Genomic DNA, 19243 nt, shown 5'->3' on the forward strand with positions numbered 1-19243 from the left:
CGGAGGGCTCCTGAGCTCATTTAGAGTGACCGGCTTTGGACTGGTCATGAGCCCTTAAGACCAGGGAATGCTGGTCATGTGCCTTTAAGACCAGGGAATGCTGGTCATGTGCCTTTAAGACCAGGGAATGCTGGTCATGTGCCTTTAAGACCAGGGAATGCTGGTCATGTGCCTTTAAGACCAAGAAATATTGGTCATGTGCCCCTAAGACCAGGGAATACTGGTCGTGTACTTCTAAGGCAAGGGAATAATGGTCGTGTACCTTTAAGACCAGGCAGGAGATACTGGACATGTGTCTTTAAGCACAGGGGGAAGATACAGGGGAAGAGAGCAGTACTTCCTTACCCGGTTGCAGAGTCGTTGTGCCCCTTTAATGCAAAACCATAGCGTGTGTGTGTGTTGGCAGGGTGGACCAAGATGGCCACCGGGAGTTGCAGAAGTGGTGAAGTCTCACAGAGAGTGAGAGGTGGCAATTCAGGGGCGGAGCCACAGATGTGATATGGGCGGAGCCTAGTTACTTCCATGAATAGGCCCAAGCCGGGACCTAGATTTCTGCAGCCGGCGTGAGCAATACCAGGGGTAGAATAGAGGGGCGTTGCCGAGAGAAGCGATCGCTCCCGTTGCAGGGAAGAAGCGCCAGAAAAGGTAAACAGAGCCGCCTTAGCGCGCCATAGTGCGGGCACGGCATCCGGGATGCAGCCTACACATCCGCCGAAGCCGGGGGCTAAATTTTTGCAGCCGGCCGGAGTGTTACCTCAGGGAGGTGGGCCACACGGAAGCGGAGACTGCATGTCAGCATGTGAATATCCCACTGCAGAGGTCCATCGCTGACTGGATCCACTCACCATCGGTGCGCGTCCCGGCATGGAGCCGCCGCGGATAACTGGGTTTCAGTGCCGAGGAAAGCACACGCACGCTATGGTACTGCTGCAGGTCGGGTACTGCAGCGTGGACGAAGCAGGGATAGAGGGGTAACCCTCAATCCATCATCCCTTTGTTAGGGAGGTGGAGAGGAACAGTCCGCCTCCTTGTGCCATCAGGTTTAACCCCTTCCCGACCTTTGACGCATACGCTGCATCATGAAAGTCGGTGCCAATCCGACCTGTGACGCAGCGTATGCGTCATGGAGGGATCGCGCTCCTGCAGATCGGGTGAAAGGGTTAACTCCAATTTCACCCGATCTCCAGGAACAGGGGGAGTGGTGCTTCAGCCCAGGGGGGGTGGCTTCACCCCCTCGTGGCTACGATCGCTCTGATTGGCTGTTGAAAGTGAAACTGCCAATCAGAGCGATTTGTAATATTTCACCCAAAAAAACGGTGAAATATTACAATCCAGCCATGGCCGATGCTGCAATATCATCGGCCATGGCTGGAAAACCTAATCTGTCCCCCCCCCACACCCACCGATCTCCTCCCCAGTGCTCCGTTACGTGGTCCGCCCCCCTAAGTCGTCCTGTCCGCTCCTCCGTCCTCCTGTCCGCTCCCCCCGTGCTCCGGTCCCCCCTCCCTGTGCTTCGGTCCCCCCCCCCCGTGATCCGATCACCCCCCTTTCATACTTACCGGGCCTCCCGGTGTCCGTCCGGCTTCTCCATGGGCGCCGCCATCTTCCAAAATGGCGGGCGCATGCGCACTTCGCCCGCCGAATCTGCCGGCTGGCAGATTAGTTTCAGATGTATTTTGATCACTGCGATATAGCCTATCACAGTGATCAAAATAAAAAAAAATAGTAAATGACCCCCCTTTATCACCCCCATAGGGACAATAATAAAAATAAATAAAATATATATATTTTTTTTTCTACTAGGGTTAGGGTTAGAATTAGGGTTAGAATTAGGGTTAGAATTAGGGTTAGAATTAGGGTTAGAATTAGGGGTAGGGTTAGGGCATGTGCACACAGTGCGGATTTGGCCGCGGATCCGCAGCGGATTGGCCGCGGATCCGCAGCGGATTGGCCGCGGATCCGCAGCGAATTCGTAGCAGTTTTCCATCAGGTTTACAGTACCATGTACACCTATGGAAAACCAAATCCGCTGTGCCCATGGTGCGGAAAATACTGTGCGGAAACGCTGTGTTGTATTTTCCGCAGCATGTCAATTTTGTGCGGATTCTGCAGCGTTTTACACCTGTTCCTCAATAGGAATCCGCAGGTGAAATCCGCACAAAAAAACACTGGAAATCCGCTGTAAATCCGTAGGTAAAACGCAGTGCCTTTTACCTGCGGATTTTTCAAAAATGGTGCGGAAAAATCTCACACGAATCCGCAAAGTGGGCACATAGCCTTAGGGTTAGGGTTGGAATTAGAGTTAGGGTACAGTCTCACAGTGGCACTTTGATCGCTACGACGGTACGATCCGTGACGTTCCAGCGATATCCATACGATATCGCTGTGTCTGACACGCAGCAGCGATCAGGGACCCTGCTGAGAATCGTACGTCGTAGCAGATCGTTTGGAACTTTATTTCGTCGCTGGATCTCCCGCTGTCATCGCTGGATCGTTGTGACAGAGATCCAGCGATGCGTTCGCTTGTAACCAGGGTAAACATCGGGTTACTAAGCGCAGGGCCGCGCTTAGTAACCCGATGTTTACCGTGGTTACCAGCGTAAAAGTAAAAAAAAAAAAAAAAAAAAAAAACGTACATACTCACATTTCGGTGTCCTTCAGGTCCCTTGCCGTCTGCTTCCCGCTCTGACTGTCTGCCGGCCGGAAAGTGAGAGCACAGCACAGCAGTGACGTCACCGCTGCGCTCTGCTCTCACTGTACGGCGGCACTCAGTCAGAGCGGGAAGCAGACGGCAAGGGACCTGAAGGACACCGAAATGTGAGTATGTACGGTTTTGTTTTTTTTTACTTTTACGCTGGTAACCACGGTAAACATCGGGTTACTAAGCGTGGCCCTGCGCTTAGTAACCCGATGTTTACCCTGGTTACCCGGGACCTTGGCATCGTTGGTCGCTGGAGAGCGGTCTGTGTGACAGCTCCCCAGCGACCACACAACGACTTTCCAACGATCACGGCCAGGTCGTATCGCTGGTCGTGATCGTTGGTAAATCGTTATGTGAGACGGTACCCTTAGGGTTGGAATTAGGGCTAGGGTTGGAAATAGGGTTAAGATTAGGCTTGTGGTTAGGGTTAAGGATAGGGTTAGGGTTGTGTTGGGGTTACAGTTGTGGGTAGGGTTGGGATTAGGGTTAGGATTAGGGTTGGATTTAGGGTTACGGGTGTGTTGGGGTTAGGGTTGTGGTTAGGGGTGTGTTGGGGTTAGGGTTGTGATTAGGGTTATGGCTACAGTTGGGATTAGGGGTGTGTTGGGGTTAGTGTTGAAGTTAGAATTGAGGGGTTTCCACTGTTTAGGCACATCAGGGGTCTCCAAACGCAACATGGCGCCACCATTGATTCCAGCCAATCTTGCGTTCAAAAAGTCAAATGGTGCGCCCTCCCTTCCAAGCCCCGACGTGCACCCAAACAGTGGTTTACCCCCACATATGGGATACCAGCGTACTCAGGACAAACTGGGCAACAACGATTGGGGTCCAATTTCTCCTGTTACCCTTGCAAAAATAAAAAATTACTTGCTAAAACATAATTTTTGAGGAAAGAACAATTATTTTTTATTTTCACGGCTCTACGTTATAAACTTATGTGAAGCACTTGGGGGTTGAAAGTGCTCACCACACATCTAGATAAGTTCTTTGGGGGGGTCTAGTTTCCAAAATGGGGTCACTTATGGGGTGTTTCTACTGTTTAGGCACATCAGGGGCTCTGCAAATGCAATGTGATGCCCGAAGACCATTCCATCAAAGTCTGCATTTCAAATGGCACTACTTCCCTTCCGAGCCCTGACGTGCGCCCAAACAGTGGTTTACCCCCACATATGAGGTATCAGCGTACTCACAACAAACTGGGCAACAAATATTGGGGTCCAATTTCTCCTGTTACCCTTGTGAAAATAAACAATTGCTTGCTAAAACATCTTTTTTGAGGAAAGAAAAATGATTTTTTATTTTCACAGCTCTGCGTTGTAAACTTCTGTGAAGCACTTGGGGGTTGAACGTGCTCACCACACATCTAGATAAGTTCCTTGGGGGGTCTAGTTTCCAAAATGGGGTCACTTGTGGGGGGTTTCTACTGTTTAGGCACATCAGGGGCTCTGCAAACGTAACATGATTCCCGCAGACCATTCCATCAAAGTCTGCATTCCAAATCGTCACTACTTCCCTTCCGAGCTCCGGCATGTGCCCAAACAGTGGTTTACCCCCACATATGGGGTATCAGCGTACTCAGGAGAAACTGGACAACAACTTTTGGGGTCAAATATTTCCTGTTACCCTTGGGAAAATTAAAAAATTCTGGGCTAAAAAAATATTTTTGAGGAAAGAAAACATTTATTATTTTCACGGCTCTGCGTTATAAACTTCTGTGAAGCACTTGGGGGTTCAAAGTGCTCACCACACATCTAGATAAGTTCCCTTGGGGGTCTAGTTTCCAAAGTGGGGTCACTTGTGGGGAGTTCCTACTGTTTAGGCACATCAGGGGCTCTGCAAACGCAACGTGACGCCCGCAGAGCATCCCATTAAAGTCTGCATTTCAAAAAGTCACTACTTCCCTTCCGATCCCCAACGTGTGCCAAAACAGTGGTTTACCCCCACATATGGGGTATCAGCGTACTCAGGAGAAACTGCACAACAACTTTTGGGGTCCAATTTCTCCTGTTACCCTTGGGAAAAGAAAAAATTGTGGGTTAAAAAATCATTTTTGAGGAAAGAAAAATAATTTTTTATTTTCATGGCTCTGCGTTATAAACTTCTGTGAAGCACTTGGGGGTTCAAACTGCTCACCACACATCTAGATTAGTTCCTTGGGAGGTCTAGTCTCCAAAATGGGGTCACTTGTGCGGGAGCTCCAATGTTTAGGCACACAGGGGCTCTCCAAACGCGACATGGTGTCCGCTAATGATTGAAGCTAATTTTCCATTCAAAAAGCCAAATGGCGTGCCTTCCCTTCCGAGCCCTGCCGTGCGCCCAAACAGTGGTTTACCCCCACATATGGGGTATCATCGTACTCAGGACAAACTGGACAACAACATTTGGGGTCCAATTTCTCCTATTATCCTTGGGAAAATAAAAAACTCCGGGCTAAAAATCATTTTTGAGGAAAGAAAAATAATTTTTTATTTTCATGGCTCTGCGTTATAAACTTCTGTGAAGCACCTGGGGGTTTTAAGTGCTGACTATGCATCTAGATTAGTTCCTTGGGGGGTCTAGTTTCCAAAATGGGGTCACTTGTAGGGGAGCTCCAATGTTTAGGCACACAGGGGCTCTCCAAACGCGACATGGTGTCCACTAACGATTGGAGCTAATTTTCCATTCAAAAAGTCAAATGGCGCGCCTTCCCTTCCGAGCCTTGCCGTGCACCCAAACAGTGGTTTACCCCCACATATGAGGTATCGGGGTACTCAGGAGAAATTGCCCAACAAATTTTAGGATCCATTTTATCCTGTTGCCCATGTGAAAATGAAAAAATTGAGGCTAAAAGAAATTTTGTGTGAAAAAAAAGTACTTTTTCATTTTTACGGATCAATTTGTGAAGCACCTGAGGGTTTAAAATGCTCACTATGCATCTAGATAAGTTCCTTGGGGGGTCTAGTTTCCAAAATGGGGTCACTTGTGGGGGAGCTCCAATGTTTAGGCACACAGGGGCTCTCCAAACCTGACATGGTGTCCGCTAACGATGGAGATAATTTTTCATTCAAAAAGTCAAATGGCGCTCCTTCCCTTCCGAGCCCTGCCGTGCGCCCAAACAGTGGTTTACCCCCACATATGAGGTATCAGCGTACTCAGGACAAATTGGACAACAACATTCGTGGTCCAGTTTCTCCTTTTACCCTTAGGAAAATAAAAAAATTGTTGCGAAAAGATCATTTTTGTGACTAAAAAGTTAAATGTTAATTTTTCCCCTCCATGTTGCTTCTGCTGCTGTGAAACACCTGAAGGGTTAATAAACTTCTTGAATGTGGTTTTGAGCACCTTGAGGGGTGCAGTTTTTAGAATGGTGTCACTTTTGGGTATTTTCAGCCATATAGAACCCTCAAACTGACTTCAAATGTGAGGTGGTCCCTAAAAAAAATGGTTTTGTAAATGTTGTTGTAAAAATGAGAAATCACTGGTCAAATTTTAACCCTTATAACTTCCTAGCAAAAAAAAAATTTCTTTCCAAAATTGTGCTGATGTAAAGTAGACATGTGGGAAATGTTATTTATTAACTATTTTGTGTCACATAACTCTCTGGTTTAACAGAATAAAAATTCAAAATGTGAAAATTGCAAAATTTTCACATTTTTCGCCAAATTTCCATTTTTTTCACAAATAAACTCAGAAATTATCGACCTAAATTTACCACTAACATGAAGCCCAATATGTCACGAAAAAACAATCTCAGAACCGCAAGGATCCGTTGAAGCGTTCCTGAGTTATTACCTCATAAAGGGACACTGGTCAGAATTGCAAAAAATGGCAAGGTCATTAAGGCCAAAATAGGCTGGGTCATGAAGGGGTTAACAGTGGTGGGACAGTGGGGGCTGCTCGGATGCCATAGAGAGGGGCCTCTGTACATCCACGGCGTTCAGCCCCCGGGTGGACAGGGCCAGTTGCCCGGCAATAGGCCTGGCTGGGGAAGAGGGTACGTGGAGGGGACACTCCTTGTGCTCGTCCGTGCAGGGTTTGGGGAGATCGGTGCCCTTGAAGGGGCCCGTCGCCCCTAAGAATCAGCTCATTCGTGGCATCCCACGTTGCAGGAGAGGAAACGGAGAGGCGACAATCTCCGTGCTCACCTGTTGATGGTTCGGGGAGATCGGAGCCTTGAAAGGATCCATCGCCCCTTCGTTGTAGAAAGTAAAATCAAAAATGTAAAAGGTAAAAAAATAAAGAGTTTTGGGTCTGATTAGCCGACCCGTCCGTGTGCCTCCTACGGACACTAAGCAAGAAGTGGTTAGCTGAGAGCCAGCAGGAGGGTGTATACTGCAGGGGAGGAGAGAACTTTTTTTGTATCACTTAGTGTCAGCCTCCTAGTGGCAGCAGCATACACCCACGGTCTGTGTAGTGGCAGCAGCATACACCCACGGTCTGTGTGCCCCCAATGAGGTGAAGGAGAAATTTGCATATTCCTATTAAAATGCAGGTGTGGACGAGGTTATGTAGGGCAGACTTCTATACTTGTTAATATTCGTTTGAATGGAAATAAATCTACTAATCGATCTTATAAAAATTTGGCTACTGACTCAATGCATTACATTGACAAGTGTTAGAGGAGGTTGCCACTATTCAGGATATTACAGCTAGTAAGGAACTGCTGCGGCAGCAGGAAATTTATTGGATGGTCCGAATTAAAACGTTACAACTGAAATGATTAACTGAGAAGCATTACATTATTGCATCTTATGATCGCTTATTTTATGGCTGGAGCTTTTATACATATGCATAAAGTTCTGATCTAGTTTTGTGAATGCATTAGGAATTAGAGATTGTATTAGGGCTAATTGGTGCCTATAGAACGGTCCAGCTGGATCATGGTTATTAAACACTAGATGGTGGCCCTATTCTAACGCATCGGGTATTCTAGAATATGTATGCGTAGTGTATTGCGCAGCCCACGCTGTACATTGCGCAGCCCACGCTGTACATTGCGCAGCCCACGCTGTACATTGCGCAGCCCACGCTGTACATTGCGCAGCCCACGCTGTACATTGCGCAGCCCACGCTGTACATTGCGCAGCCCACGCTGTACATTGCGCAGCCCACGCTGTACATTGCGCAGCCCACGCTGTACATTGCGCAGCCCACGCTGTACATTGCGCAGCCCACGCTGTACATTGCGCAGCCCACGCTGTACATTGCGCAGCCCACGCTGTACATTGCGCAGCCCACGCTGTACATTGTCACGTAGTATACTGCCCAGCCACGTAGTATATTGCACAGCCCATGTAGTATATTGCCCAGCCACGTAGTATATAGCACAGCCCATGTAGTATATTGCCCAGCCACGTAGTATATAGCACAGCCCATGTAGTATATTGCCCAGCCACGTAGTATATAGCACAGCCCATGTAGTATATTGCCCAGCCACGTAGTATATTGCCCAGCCCATGTAGTATATTGCCCAGCCCATGTAGTATATTGCCCAGCCCATGTAGTATATTGCCCAGCCCATGTAGTATATTGCCCAGCCCACGTAGTATATTGCCCAGCCCACGTAGTATATAGCAATGTGGGCATCATATCCCTGGTAAAAAAAAAAAAAAAAATAGTTATATACTCACCTTCCGGAGCCCCCGGATCCAAGCGAAGCGGTTACCGACGATGCTCGTGCGCTCCGGTCTCAAGAGCGCATTGCGGTCTCGTGAGATGATGACGTAGCGGTCTCGCGAGACCACTACGTCATCATCTTGTGAGATCGCAGCATGGACCGGTTACCGGAGTGTCGCGAGGAGCGGGAAAGGCCTGTTCCTGATCCGAGGGGCCGACGGACGGTGAGTATATAACGATTTTTTTAATTATTATTTTTAACATTCGATCGTTTTACTATTCATGCCGCATAGGCAGCATGAATAGTAAAAAGTTGGCCACACAGGGTTAATAGCAGCGTTAACCGAGTGCGTTACACCGCGGTCAACACTGCCTTTAACCCTGTGTGAGCGCAGACTGGAGGGGAGTACGGAGCAGGCACTGACTGCGGGGAGGAAGGAGCGGCCATTTTTCCGCCGGACTGTGCCCGTCGCTGATTGGTCGTGGCTGTTTTACCACGACCAATCAGCGACTTGGATTACATGACAGACAGAGGCCGCGACCAATGAATATCCGTGACAGACAGAGAGACAGAAGGACAGACAGAAAGACGGAAGTGACCCTTAGACAATTATATAGTAGATGAGGAAGAGGGGGATTCTGGCAGAAACGTCACCATGTAGACTCAGAATGTCAGTGACTAATGTTACCCATTTTAGTTTCTTCAATAAAGTATCAGGATGGTGTCAGATGACAACTGCAATGTGTGAGTACTCTGTATATGCAGCTCAATGAAGATTACCTTCTGCACCCTACATTTAATTCGCAACCAGAAATAATGGCCATAACGCAAGTAAAAGCAGGCTGAGACACGGACCAAGAAAGAAGTGCGGCTAGATGAAATCAGTAACGAGATATGATGTACCACAAGGAAAAAACAAACATGATCTATTTACTGCATGGCACAAGAATAACGTAAAGCACCTCTGGAGATGCTAGATAAAAAAGAAATGGTTTCCATGCCCTCGATGTGAGCCTCACAGTTCCAACACTGTTTTCAGTGTCATTTTGTTTAATGTTTGCTATAAAAGGATACGTCAATTCCGACTCAATACCAAAAAACTGGTCAATAAAACTCTTCTTCTTTGGTGCAGCAGCAGCGCCAGGAGACTCCGTCTAAAGAGACAAGATAAAGGGTTAGTTATCCTACTATTTTGCTAAGACAGTAAATGGACATAGAAATATGAGCTACCTTACAGAATCATTTTGCACATTTCTGCACAGATCATTTTGTTTTTATTAAAAGGTGCAAGACAATGAGCACTGTAGCCTTACAACGCTGGGGGTCCTGGGTTCAAATCCCACCAGGGACAACATATGCAAGGAGTCCGTATGATCTGCCCATGTTTTCATGCATTTCCTCCAGTCTCCAAATTCCACACTCCAAAGTCATACTAATAGGGAATTTAGAATATGAGCCCCAATGGTAACAGTGCCGATATTGTCTGCAAAGCGCTGTGGAATATGGTGGCGCTATAACAGCGAGTCAAATAAAAATAGACTGTCTACACAAATCAAAAACATATGTACAGATTTGAACATCACATTCCAAAATCACAACCAGTAACATGGTATAAATTACCGCTAAAATACAGATAAGTCACTATATTCTAGAATATATTGTCACATGAGCAAATACCAAAAAAAAAAAAAAAGAAAGACAAGTTTGATCCAGAAAATCTGTAAAAAAAAAAAGTTTTTTGTCATTGGTTATAAGCATGCAATCAGTTTTCATACCGACGTTATAAAAAATTTACAACACTAAATGAAGTTTCAAAACTTAAAGAGCTACATACAGGGCCGTATTTAGAGTTTCTGCTGCCCTAGGCACTTTTAGTGCTGCCTCCCCCTTTGGTGAGTATGACACTATCGGCAGTGACTTTGGCAAGAATCGCTGATGTGAAAGTCGCCTTTTGCAGCAGATCCGGCAGTTTTTCTGCATCTTCTGCGTAACGGATCACTTACAGTAACACTGCGTTCGGCCTCATTCATTCCCTATGGGATTTACGGCACTTGCCGTGATCTGGCAAATGCGGTACCATACCCCCCAACTTTTGATGAAGGGAAGGAGGTATAAAGTTTGCGGCGCACGTAGTGCGCCACGGCAAATTTTAGGCCACGCCTCTGACCACACCCATTTCACAACTAGTCACACCCATATCCACATCCCAACCACAGCCATTTAGCACTGCTGATCACACTGTTTCATATACATTATAAACAAAAAAAATATGTCCACACAGTGCTCCATACTGTATAATGGCCACACATGATGCTCAATACTGTATAATGGCCACACATGATGCTCCATACTGTATAATGGCCGCACATGATGCTCCATACTGTATAATGATCCCACATGATGCTCAATACTGTAATGACCCCCCCTCCTGTATGCATGGCTCATCTCCCTCCCATCCCATATGCATGGCTCATATCCCCCCCCCTCCTGTATGCATGGCTCATATTCCCCCCCCTGTATGCATGGCTGATCTCTCAACCCCCCCGCTCCCATCTTGCATGGCGCCGCTTATCGTCCTCCTTCATCCCCCCGTCCCCTATACTCACCTTTCCCACGCCGTGCCGACATCACACTGGCTCTGTCCCGACTCCCGGCGCAGCACCTTCTTCCTGCGTGAGCGGTCATGTGATACCGCTCATTAAGGTCATGAATATGCGCATATTCATGACCTTAATGAGTGGTACCACTGCTCACTCAGGACGAGCTGCAGACGCTGAGACCAGGCATCGCTGGAGCAGGGTGAGTATCGTCTTCAAGGAGGGTGGGTGGGAGGCAGGCAGGACGACCCACGACTTAAAAAAAAAACAAAACAAAAAAAACACAACCTTGCTCAGGTGCCGCCCGCCCCCCCCCCCCCCCTGCATTGTCCCGCCCTAGGCACGTGCCCTCAAGTGCCTAGTGGCAAATACGGCCCTGGCTACATATCATAAAAATGATTATATACAGCGGCACCATATGCAATAACATTTCCTTTTGTGCACCAATTGGCCTGAATAGAGGAGTCCCATCTGACACATTGAAAAAAATTAGTGCAAAATGCAAATTTTTTCTTAAGTGCAGCTTCAGTCCGTGAAAAAATAATGGGGGAGGAAAAAACGAACACATCTGCATGTTAGCTTGAGTGTTGTCTTTTTTTTTTAATCTCAAACAGCACTCGGAATGAAAATACAGTAGTGTGAACTTGGACTTGTAGACATTTATATACAGCACCATGTCTAGATATAGACCAGGGCATGTTAATACTTAACAGCCTACAATATAAAACAGTGAGCCGTAAACATCAAGGCAGTAGTGAACGTCTTCGCTTCAAAATATACACTTTTTGTAGGGGTACAAAGCAACTAAATTAGGACCAAAAGGAAGGACAGACAGTGAGAGCAGTAATAAAAGCCACCTACTGAGCATTTACCTCCATTTCTGTGTCTCCTTCTATGGGTTCTAACTTCTGCTGAAGAACCCGCATAACTTCTACCCAGCATTCATTAGCATCCTGGAAAATAAAAACATAATATGCAAGTTCAACAACCAATTCAAATAGAGGACATATGGGTAATATATTAAAAGGGTTTGCCTCATCACGTGCTGCATCTTTCTCCTTGGAACCACCATGATCTGCTGTGGTCCAGCATCCTGGACCCTCAGCAAACAGCTGACGCTTCCAGAGATATCAGACACTACCCATTTCCCATAGAGTGGCCACTGCATTCATCTGAGTAATGAATGATGGCTCAAGACTGCCAGGAGCCATGCAGAAACTGCCCATACACATTCAAGAAGCGTCAGCAAACTGCTCATTTGGCCAACAGCAATTCCCCCTGAGCTCGGTTATAGACATGCACTCCTGGTTAGAGCAAGCATGAATGCAGTCTCAGTACCACCAACCACTTGTGGCAGTGGCTAATAATGCACAAGAACAAAATTATTGAAATAAAAAATGCCAGATCCTTCTTTCCCATCAATGTTGCCAAGCAAGAGTCGGGGAGTCCAATGCACATTAGACCGTTCACTCCTACCAAAACTGGCGGGTTAAGATGAAGTATAATGTGCATGGTCAACTTTTCAGAGCCGCCCTGAACTCCGGCACAGAGGTGAGTTCTATGAAGTGAGTTCTATGAGGTGTGCAGATGGGCTGCTTTCATAAAGCAACCCATCCAGGCATACAGAAGACCATAAGAAAGTAGATCATACTGTAACTAGAAAGTGGCTCATCAGAATGCTACATTTATTTTTATTTTTTTATTTATTTTTTTTTTTTTGGGGGGGGGGTCCAGGAAGGTACATTAAGGCTGGAGTAACAACAAAGACTTTGGCTGCAACATTTGTTGCATGATTAAAGTCTGCTAGGCTGCATGGCAGTGCAATACAATTGAATTGAGTCGCATTGCAACTCCAAGGGTACTATGACCTATGAATGCGACAAGCAAGGCACAAAAAAAAAAAAAAAAAAAAAAACAAAAAACGAACATGGTTAGACTTAATTTAATTTGACTTGCTTGACATAGTCGCAGGAAGTAGCAGCGACAGCTATTGAACTTTGGTAGTGAAGCAAGAGTCGCGGCCAAACTGGCCTTGTACCCCAGCCTTAGCATTACAAAGGGCATCTTTGGAAAAATTACCTGTTGTATATATTGTCCTTGTTCACCTTTTTCTGCAAATCGTGGAAAGGCCATATGTAAGAACTGTAGAAGGATGATTGGCGGAATATTGGAAGAGGTCTTATCCATTGATTCATATAAATCACGAAGGGCTAAACAGGAAAGATGGATGTGTCACACATTTGATGAACTGAGTCATGAAAGAATAAGAAACTATGGCATGGAGCGTTTAGGCTGCCGTCACACTAGCAGTATTTGGTCAGTATTTTACATAAGTATTTGTAAGCCAAAACCAGGAGTGGAACAAATAGAGGAAAAGTATAATAGAAACATATGCACCACTTACTGCTAGTGTGACGGCAGCCTTACACTGCTATAAGTTCTAGTTTAATACAACTGATCTCATCAAAAAGTTTAATCGATCCTTAACTTTGTGAAATCCATGTTACTTCTCGGTGCATATAATATGTATACTCTACGGAGAAACAAGACACAAACCTGCAGTAATATACTGAGCGGAGGCCATTTCTCCAGATGCTCTCAAGGCACCGGTATAGCTGAAATAAATGAACACACAAACATTACAGAGCTTTGACCAACACCCTGTGAGGTAATACACCCCCATACAAGCCATGTTATAATGACCCCAATAGTATTAGCATTACTTTGCTTTAAAGAATTGTACGTCACAGGACCCCGGCACAGGCCACAACTGGACCTGGACCCCGGCACAGGCCACAACTGGACCTGGACCCCGGCACAGGCCACAACTGGACCTGGACCCCGGCACAGGCCACAACTGGACCTGGACCCCGGCACAGGCCACAACTGGACCTGGACCCCGGCACAGGCCACAACTGGACCTGGACCCCGGCACAGGCCACAACTGGACCTGGACCCCGGCACAGGCCACAACTGGACCTGGACCCCGGCACAGGCCACAACTGGACCTGGACCCCGGCACAGGCCACAACTGGACCTGGACCCCGGCACAGGCCACAACTGGACCTGGACCCCGGCACAGGCCACAACTGGACCTGGACCCTGGCACAGGCCACAACTGGACCTGGACCCCGGCACAGGCCACAACTGGACCTGGACCCCGGCACAGGCCACAACTGGGCCTGGACCCCGGCACAGGCCACAACTGCATGGGTTTAAGTAAGAAATCCAACCCAAGGATCCTTTGTCTAGATACCCTTGTGTATGATCCCAGCATTACGTGTCATACAGTATAGGTAGTATTGGCGTAGTAAACCCTAAGGGCCGGATTCATTAATGTGCTTACACCAGGAATCTGATATCAACACTCTGCAGCCATGAAAAAACAGTGCATAATTTTGCATTTGTAAGTCAGTCCCAGCCAGCTATGCCAATATGGGCATAGCAAAGGCAGGTATGGGTACCCATTATATACATAAGTTACAATACTAAAGTGGTGCAACTTACGCTAAATGTACGTCACCCCCTAGCTGGTGTACATTTCTGGTGGTGGCACATGCAGAGCATCAGACAGAAAATGTCACTTAATGAAGTCAGGGTACTCCAGGGAGCACTTCATTAATACCGGAGCACGCTAGGCCAGTCTTAATGAATGGCCCCCTAAGTCTCTAAGCGCTTATTAGCACCTAAGAAGAAACCCCAGATTAAACATTTCCTGCATTAAAAACATTTCTAAAAAGTTGCAAAATTTAAAAATTTGCCAGTGTGTGCTTTTGCTTTTAATCTACAGCTCAAATAGCCAGAAATCCCAAACTATTCTTTTGACACAAGAGGCTTTTATTTATAACCACAGGCCTGTAAGACGGCCAAGAAAAAAACAAACTCATGTATACCGCTTAAGAGACTCTTTTAGTTCTGGCACCGAGCGAATACACTGAACTGTGGCATTCATGTAACACGTGTTTCCAAGGTTAGTTAACCCACAAGGCAACTCCATCTGTAAGATACAGAAGACATGAAAAGTCAGTTACAGACATTGTGGAAAAATAATTGCGTGTTTCAAGGCAAACACTGAAAGGTGTGTGTGTGTGTGTGTGTGTGTGTGTGTGTGTGTGTGTGTGTGTGTGTGTGTGCGCTTAGTGTCAGTAGGAAAAGGGCCTGGATCTGATCCTTAATCCACAGTTTTCCTTTTCAGGTCAACTGTTGTGCTTTTATTAACCTTTTACCTTTGTCTTTCAGGTTCTTCATCTTCAGGGTAACAGGGTGTAATTTCTCACCCTGTTTTCCCACACTTACGCGACAGAGAGCAGTGTGGTGTCACCCACATCGCCCACTCTCGGACCTGCAAGTCATAACCTCATACCCTGTCACCTTCAACGGTGTTCAGGGTGATTCCTGATGGCCGGTCCTAGCCTTTTCCCCACCCCTCTCCTCAGAGAGGGCTGGGAGAAAAACTGGTCACCAGTGGTGGCCTTCCCCCTTCTAATAAGGTGTTGACGCCATCTTCTGCACCATCTGGAGACGGTGCGGGAAGGAGGATTTCTCATACCAGTGACCCCCATCCACCTTGGGGCTCCTGATGGCATCCTCATTGGTGAAGAGGACCAGGAACGCAAGTTACAGGTATGTATGATCTTCTCCCCGTAGCTGGGCATGTCAGAGAAATGTTAATGTCCCTTCACACGTGGGACAGGGCGGCTGTAATGTAGTAATACACGCACAGCTGCGGCCACTTCTACCTGGCAGCACCTCCTCCCGGTTTACTCTGGCCACTCACGTTTTTAAGTCGTGCGCTCTTTTCAGGCCAATAGCAGGGCCCCACCCGCTTCACAGCGCACGTCTTCTCGGCGCGCTTTTGCTCCTATCACAGAGCTTCCTCTCGGAGATTCAACCAATTGGAGGGGTACTTTCACTTAACCTCACAGGCCAGCATTTCAGTCACGACCACCACATTGCATCGTTCTTGCTGGGTCTCCTGCTCCTGGGTCTCCAGCCGCAACGGTTCATTTCATTCAAATCTCCATGGGATAGTTCGCGCTGACACTGATGCACCCTAAGCCTGCCGGACAGCTTGAATTTCTTTGGAACTTGATTGGGGCTGATTATCCACCATCTGGACTATCTACCTTTCATCAATTTTTTTTCTGCCATCCACGTCCAAGGAGATTAGCTGCAGTGCCATATGTTGCAAACTTCTTGATTATGTTGACACCGTGAAGAAAGGAACATCAACATTTCTGGAGATGGATTTGTAGCCTTGAGATTGCTGATATTTTTTAACAGTTTTGGTTCTCAAGTCTTCAGACCGTTCTCTTCTCCTCTTTCTGTTCTCCATGATTAGTATGTGACACACAGACAGACAATGCAAAGACCAAGTCAACTTCTTCCCTTTTATATCTTGTTTCAGGTGTGATTTTCATATTGTCCATACCTGTTACTTGCCACAGGTGAGTTTTAACGAGTGGTTTGCCAACAATTTTGTCTGAATCAATTTTGGGGTTGTGTGTGAAATGATGTCCAATTTGCCTTTTTTTCCCCTCAATTTTTTTTGCATTGTTCTAATATACACAAAAGAAAATACAAAGATCCTGATGAAAAAGTGTTAAGAACATGCACATTGAACCAATCACCGTGGGCATCTTTATTGGGGATTTGTTCAGCAAATTGTGTTACGTTTCTACCAAGGCAGAATTTTAATTATATGTACTATGGCACCTTTAATCAATTGATTGGTGGGGTTCTGGAAGAGGGAACCCCAAAATCTGATATCGATGGCCTACATCAATCACCCGACACCTACAGTCCGGCTCATTGTTACTGGAGCCCATGAATTTTAAGTACATCATTTTTTTCAGGAGATATTTCACATTAATCAAGCTTTTTTTTTTGTATAGCACACTTGTATTTAATAAAAAAAAAAAAAAAAAGCAAATGATAAATAATGTATAACAAAAAACAAGGAGAGGGAAAAATAGAAAAACCTTAAGCTTGCTGTGCACTAGTATTGACATCTTTTACACTAAAGTAGTATGGAAACACATTGTGCCTCGCCTGTGGTAAATCACAAATGAGAATCACCTGTGATTGTCAGTGCCCATGTGACATGAATTAACAAATTAATGATGACTTCTGTGTTTTGAAAACCCACATGGTAGGCCCTGTTCCTTTCTCACAATGGTGAAGACAAAAAGGAGCTGGCTGAGGAAATCAGAACTGCTATTATTAGCAAACACAAGACTAAGGTCATCTCTTATGGACCTTGGAATCCCAGGTTCATCAGTGCACAATGTTATTAAGAAGTTTGCCAAGCAAGGAACAGTGAAGAACCTCCATGGACGTGGGGGAAAGAAGAAAACTGACAAGAGAGGTCTTCAAAGGTTGGTGCGAATGATGGAAAAAACACCACGTCAAACATCCAAAGACTTGAAAACCAACCTGGAACAGTCTGGGGTCATGATTTCAACAAGTACCATATGCTGCACGCTAAAGCATAGCTTTATGGGTCAAAGCCAAAGAAGAAACCATTGCTGAAGAAAATAAAAAGGAACGAATGATCTTTGCCAAAGAGTACCCTGGCAAACCACAATCCTTCTGGGAAAATGTTCTGTGGACAGATGAAACAAAAAAAAGAGCTTTTTGGCAATGCAAAGCAACAGTTCATTTACACACAGAGCAATGAAGCTTATAAGGAAAAGAACAACCTACCAACAGTTAAGCATTGTGGAGGATCCATAATGCTGTGGGATTGCCTTGCTGCGTCTGGTACTGGAGGCCTAAGATTGGGATATGAAGATAAGCATCTTTGATGTCTATTGATGCTAGGAACTCCCCTCTCTCCATTGAGGAGATGACTGACCGGAGGGATTCCATCCTGAAGTGCCGTACCTTTACATACTTGTTTAGGAGCTTCAGGTCCAAAATAGGGCGCACCGTCCTGACCTTTTTTGGCACGACGAAGAGGTTTGAGTAAAAACCTCTGAATCTCTCGTGTTCTGGAACCGGAACAATTACCCCGTTTTGGCGGAGGGATTCGATGGCGCGATGAAGTGCACGAGATTGAACCCCCGAACTTGGTAGACAAGAGGGAAAAAACCGTGCTGGAGGGGAGCCAGAGAATTCTATTTTGTAACCAGAAGACATCAGGTCTCCGACCCATTAGTCGTGAATGACGGAAAGCCAGACGTGTTGAAAAAGAAGCAGGCATCCGCTTACTTTGGTGGTGTAGACTGGAATTCTCCCCGAGTCATTGTGAAGGAAATCTGGAAGGCCTGGATCCCCTGGTTCTGGGTTGCCTAGGCTTACCTCGCCAGGACTGATTCGGTCTGTAAGAAGGCCGAGAGTCTCTGTCTGTGCGTAGTGATCGTTCTGATCTGGACGAGGCTGTGGAGTTGGACCAGACAGGGCTACTGCGAAAGGGCCGAAAACGAAAATGTTGCTGGCGCTGAAAAGCAGCTTTAGGCCTGTGTTGAGGGAGGAACTTGCTTTTCCCTCCTGTAGCATCGGAAATAAGCTGGTCTAATTTTTCTCCAAACAGACGTCCGCTCTGAAAGGGAAGGGAAATAATAGACTTTTTTTGAGGAGGAATCCGCGCGCCACTCTCTAAGCCAAATAGCTCTCCTAATTGTGATGGCGTTTAAAGCCGCAGTTGCCGCACAGTCTGCTGCGTCTAATGACGCGTACATCACATAATCTCCAGCCATGGTGATTTGTTTGGCGAGATCTGCCGCTTCAGAAGGAAGAGCCTGGTCCTGAATGGATTTTGCAAGAGCCTCTGCCCAGAAAACTATTGCTTTGGCGACCCATGCCGCTGCGAAGGAAGGAGATAGGGAGGAACCTGAGGCTTCATACACCGAGCGAGCCAGAGAATCTAACTGGCGTTCTGTGGGATTTTTAATTGAAGCCCCGTCAGGTACGGATAAAAGCGTTTTGGTAGCCAAACGCGATACCGGAGGATTTACCAGAGGTGGTTCTGTCCAATCTTTGACGAGATCTGCAGAAAAGGGATACTTCGATTCCTGGGCCTTTTTACCCGTAAAGCGTTTATCCGGTCGCTCCCTGTGTCGCCGGACAATCTCTAGGAAATCTGGATGAAAGGCGAACACCTTATGGGATCGCTTGGTTCTCGTAAAGGAAACCGCGTGATCCGGAGCTGAATTAGGGTCATCATCAACCTTTAGCGCATGATTGACAGCCTCAATGAGGAATCAACAGTTGATCGAAACTCCAGAGAATCCGGGTCCAAGGATGCCTCAGACTCATACTCAGAGTCGTGATCGCTTTGAGACCCTGGAGAGGGTGAGCGAGAAGTGGAGCTAGCAGAGGCTGAATGGCGTGGTGAATGCTCAGGAG

General features: G+C 46.6%; 1 protein-coding gene across 1 annotated transcript in view; it reads right to left on the reverse strand.

The window, feature by feature from the left end:
• The window catches only part of USP14 (ubiquitin specific peptidase 14), a 92824-nt gene that overhangs the window by 49820 nt on the left and 23761 nt on the right, over positions 1-19243 (reverse strand). Inside the window, exons 5-9 of the mRNA XM_077270328.1 lie at positions 14788-14891; positions 13451-13509; positions 12974-13104; positions 11767-11847; positions 9372-9451 (exon numbers count right to left, since the gene is read on the reverse strand). Coding sequence (XP_077126443.1) covers positions 9372-9451; positions 11767-11847; positions 12974-13104; positions 13451-13509; positions 14788-14891 — 455 coding nt within the window. The remainder of the gene's footprint in view (positions 1-9371; positions 9452-11766; positions 11848-12973; positions 13105-13450; positions 13510-14787; positions 14892-19243) is intronic.

The sequence above is a fragment of the Ranitomeya variabilis genome, chromosome 6 (assembly GCF_051348905.1).
Source record: "Ranitomeya variabilis isolate aRanVar5 chromosome 6, aRanVar5.hap1, whole genome shotgun sequence".
Lineage (NCBI taxonomy): Eukaryota > Metazoa > Chordata > Amphibia > Anura > Dendrobatidae > Ranitomeya > Ranitomeya variabilis.